The sequence below is a fragment of the Nothoprocta perdicaria genome, unplaced genomic scaffold, assembly GCF_003342845.1.
Source record: "Nothoprocta perdicaria isolate Ctin4 unplaced genomic scaffold, notPer1 scaffold_543, whole genome shotgun sequence".
Taxonomy (NCBI): domain Eukaryota; kingdom Metazoa; phylum Chordata; class Aves; order Tinamiformes; family Tinamidae; genus Nothoprocta; species Nothoprocta perdicaria.
The window spans coordinates 115-2429 of NW_020455803.1; the positions used below are offsets into that span (position 1 = coordinate 115).

At 68.8% G+C, this 2315-nt stretch overlaps 1 protein-coding gene across 1 annotated transcript; it reads right to left on the reverse strand.

Moving 5' to 3' along the window:
- Window positions 1-614: 614 nt before the first annotated feature.
- CUNH1orf43 (chromosome unknown C1orf43 homolog) lies at window positions 615-1911 on the reverse strand. The gene is made up of 6 exons (XM_026048496.1): window positions 1815-1911; window positions 1539-1647; window positions 1362-1415; window positions 1115-1281; window positions 979-1037; window positions 615-825 (listed from the first exon to the last, which is right to left on the reverse strand). The coding sequence occupies exons 1-6, from the start codon at window positions 1875-1877 to the stop codon at window positions 627-629; spliced, it is 651 nt and encodes a 216-aa protein (XP_025904281.1). The 5' UTR covers window positions 1878-1911; the 3' UTR covers window positions 615-626.
- Between the last annotated feature and the right edge of the window lie 404 nt (window positions 1912-2315).

A 2315-nucleotide genomic window follows, 5' to 3' on the forward strand; every position in this document is an offset into this window, starting at 1 on the left:
AGCCTGGAGCAGGGAGCCGCGGCCGGGCACCGCGGTGAGGGCCGCGCAGCGCACACAGCACCTCGGGGAACCGGCGCTTTATTAAACAGCCGCTAAAAAGGGCAGGGGGGCCCGGGCAGCGCCGCAGGCCTCGAGCCGGGGGCTGCGGGTCCCCCCACGGGGCCGGCCCGGCCCCGCCGCCACCTGCAGCCCTCTCCTCAGGCCAGAGTGCCCAGCGGGCGCTGGTGACAGGGGAGGTGGCAGAGAGGGCGGCAAAGCTGGTGTTTGTCTGTCCCCAATGTCCCCAAATACCGGCGCAGGGAGAGGTGGAAACCGCAGCCCCGGGGCAGCTCAGCCGCCGGCCCCGCACTATTTACAGTGACTTGGAGTCCCGGWTGAGCACGGGAAACGGGAACGTCGGCCCTTGGGAAGGGACGGGCAGCGGGTGGCAGGGCCAGCAGACGCGGCCGTGGGGCCGGGACAGGACAGGGTCTGTTATCCACRAGCTGAAGCCGGTCAGTCCGTCGGCAGGGACAGGGCCCGGGGAGCYGCCGCCTCGGGGACGTCCCCGCGCAGGCGGCCGCTGTCCCAACACGGAGCCATCGCGGAGCCGCCGCGTCSCCAACGCCGTCCCCGGCCCGTGCGCCTCACAGGGTGCTCTCCAACGTGTTGTAGTTGTCCTTGAAGCTCTTCAGCTCCAGGAAGTGCTTGGCACGCTTGCTCTTCTGGCTGGAAGGCAGGTAGGTGACCTGGATGGTGGCGGGGTTGGAAACTTCGGGGGACAGAGTGAGGTCCTTGGCTGCCGACTGGTGCTGCCTCTGGCTGCCGCCTCCCCGCTCCCGGGTCCTGCCGGAGAGGGACGTTATGGAAGGAGCAGGAGGCGCCGGCGCTGCCCGCGGCTCTCGCTGCAGCACAGAGCCCCCCAGCAGCCTGTCCCTTGAGCCCAACCCTCCAGGGCTGCGTTTGCCCCCGATCGACCCCGCCAGCGCGGACACTTACACATTYGCCAGCTCCTTCAGAGCCTCCTGGTACTTCAGATATTCCGGCTGCCCAAAGACCTAGGCACGAATGGAAAACGCTCCAGGACCCGGCGCTATCCAGGTGCCGCCCGGCGCTGCCGCGGCCCGGCACCTACCCCGGTGCCGTAACGGGCGCTCTCGTAGCCGTCCAGCAAGGTGTCGATCAAGGCTTTGCGGATGCCTTTGAAGGAGGTGCTGGAGTTGCGCAGCTCCAACAGGTAGGCACAGAAGTTCTTCCCTATTAAAGACTTYGGGTATCTGCCCTCGGCGTGAAACGGGATTTCTGGAAGAGACGCAACAGAGGCAGCTGACGCCGGCTGGCTCCCACACGGAGCCCTCGTTTCGCCCTGTCGCCCGTCTCACCTGACGTCCTGATCGCGTCCAGAGCCTTCATCCTGTACAGGTAGTTATAGCAGCCTGCAAGGGACAAGGCAGCAGCTGGGAGCGCGGCGCAGCGGGGGACGCCGCGGAGCAGCCCGCGACCCCCTGGTGCCAGCCCCAGCGGGGACGGAGCCGCGGGGCAGGAGCGGGAGCGGCTACCTGGCGTCTCCAGCTGCAGGAGCCTGCTGTCGTCCTCGGCGAGCAGCCGGGGCTCGTACCTGATGTCCTGCACCCTCGAGAGCCGCGTGTCGATCTCCTCCTTGAGGTCCTGCACAAAGAAATCCAGAGGGAAGAAGTGCCGGAGCGCTCGCTCTCTGGGGTCTGTGAGGGGGGAAACTGCTCCCCACAGTGGGGCCCCCTGGTTCGAGGGGGTCAATGGGCAGCTCTGTGGGCCCGGGGAGTCGCATCCCGCCGTGGGGCCACGCAGCCACCCACCTTGGGCGCGTGCTGCCCCACGGGCACGTGGGGGCCGCGGCGGGACTTCATGGCGAAGCGCATGATCTGCCGCTTGACGAARATGAAGAGCAGCACAAAGACCTAGGGTGGTGGAGCGGGGCGGGCGCTCAGCGCCGTGGGGCACGGGGGGCCTGCGGGGCGGCGGCCTGCCCCTCAGCCCCACAGACACCCCGGGGCTGGCACCGAGTGTCCCCCGGGCATCTCAATGTCTGCGGAAAGGCCTGGCTGCACTACAGACCCCACGGACACCCCCAGCCCCACAACAACCGCGGCCGGGTGAACAGAGACCCCACGGACACCCCCAGCCCCACAACAACCCGGCCGGGTGAACAGGGACCCCACGCACGCCCCCAGCCCCACAACAACCCGGCCGGGTGAACAGGGACCCCACGCACGCCCCCAGCCCCACAACAACCCGGCCGGGTGAACAGGGACCCCACGGATACCCCCAGCCCCACAACAACCCGGCCGGGTGAACAG